Source organism: Fonticula alba (assembly GCF_000388065.1).
Source record: "Fonticula alba strain ATCC 38817 unplaced genomic scaffold supercont2.1, whole genome shotgun sequence".
Taxonomy (NCBI): Eukaryota; order Rotosphaerida; family Fonticulaceae; genus Fonticula; species Fonticula alba.
In genome coordinates, this window is record NW_009242971.1 from 1244295 (window position 1) to 1245513 (window position 1219).

General features: G+C 61.3%; 1 protein-coding gene across 1 annotated transcript in view; it reads right to left on the bottom strand.

The window, feature by feature from the left end:
- The window catches only part of H696_00275 (hypothetical protein), a 2163-nt gene extending 1241 nt beyond the window's left edge, over positions 1-922 (bottom strand). The window contains exons 1-4 of the mRNA XM_009494122.1: positions 831-922; positions 604-703; positions 353-445; positions 170-230 (exon numbers count right to left, since the gene is read on the bottom strand). Of these exons, the coding sequence (XP_009492397.1) occupies positions 170-230; positions 353-445; positions 604-701 (252 nt within the window). The 5' untranslated portion in view covers positions 702-703; positions 831-922. The remainder of the gene's footprint in view (positions 1-169; positions 231-352; positions 446-603; positions 704-830) is intronic.
- Between the last annotated feature and the right edge of the window lie 297 nt (positions 923-1219).

The following is a 1219-nucleotide window of genomic DNA, read 5'->3' on the forward strand; positions in this document are numbered from 1 at the left end:
AGAGAGAGAGAGGGGGACGAGGAAGAGGAAGAAATGATCCAACATCCGGATGTCAGCACAGCAAGGAGATATCGTCAAAGAGGAGGGGCAGAGAAGAGAGGGATGCAGTGGCGATACGCGAGTCAAGGATCGGCAAGATCGCCGCGGGTGGGAGAGCACCCAAGCGCACCTTAAACTTTTGAAAATCGATGGTGCCATTGTTGTCAACATCAAAGAGGTTGATCAAGAGGCTGATGGTGGGAGAGGCAGGGGGCGGAGGAGGGAAAGCACAGAGGGGAAGAAAGGAATGTTAGTTGATTGACAACCACAGGAGTCAAGGTCAGGGGGCGGTGGGCTCATGAAAGGGACGCACTTGATCGTGGACATGGCAAAGGGCCGATTAGCCCATCCGCCATTGGTGAGGCAGCGCTGAAGCTCCTCCGCGTTGATTGTCCCTGAACGGTCACTGGCGATGGAAGAGGAGGAACATGGAGACGATCACAGGGGTCAGAGAGAGGAGACATACAAAAAGAGAGAGAGAGAGAGAGAGAGGGGAGGGCGAGGCGAAAGTGGGCAGTGGCGTTTCAAAAGGGAGGGGGCGGGGGAGTCGAGATGCAGGCTTACGTGTCTACGGCGCGGAAGAAATTCAGAAGCTGCGCTTCCTGGGGAGACATCGCAGGGTAGCCGCCGTGGCCAGGAGGGGGGTGACGCTGATATGACATGGCTGTGTGGGTGGGAGGAGAGAGTGAGCACCAAGGGCAAGACGGGGAAAGATCTACACGACCGGGGGGAGGCTGGAGGGAGAAAGAGAGAGGGAGGAGGCGGGGGGGGGGAAGTGTGGGGCGACGCACTTGGGGGCGGAGACTCCGACGAATGGGGATGGGAAACCAAATCCGGGGATGGCGAGGACGGAGAAAAGAGGGAGGGCGAGAGGGGAGGGGGCGAGGGGGAGAGCGAGGGAGGGGGGGGGGAGGGGTAGAAAGAGGGAGCGTTCAGGAGGGGCATTCGGGAGGGAGGCAATCCGCTGCTTCTACTCCAGCAACCAGGCAGACGGGCGCCCCGGGCATCTGAAAAAGGTCGCGCAGGAGGGTCCGGCCAAGGCCGGGAGTCTCGCGGAACTGTGTGTACCATTGCCGGGCCTCATGCGCCGCCCTCCCCCCCCCCCTCCCTCCGGGCTGCCCCCCCACACCGAAAAAGCCGGAAACAGGGAAAGCGCACCGGTTCACGAGGACCGCCCGTG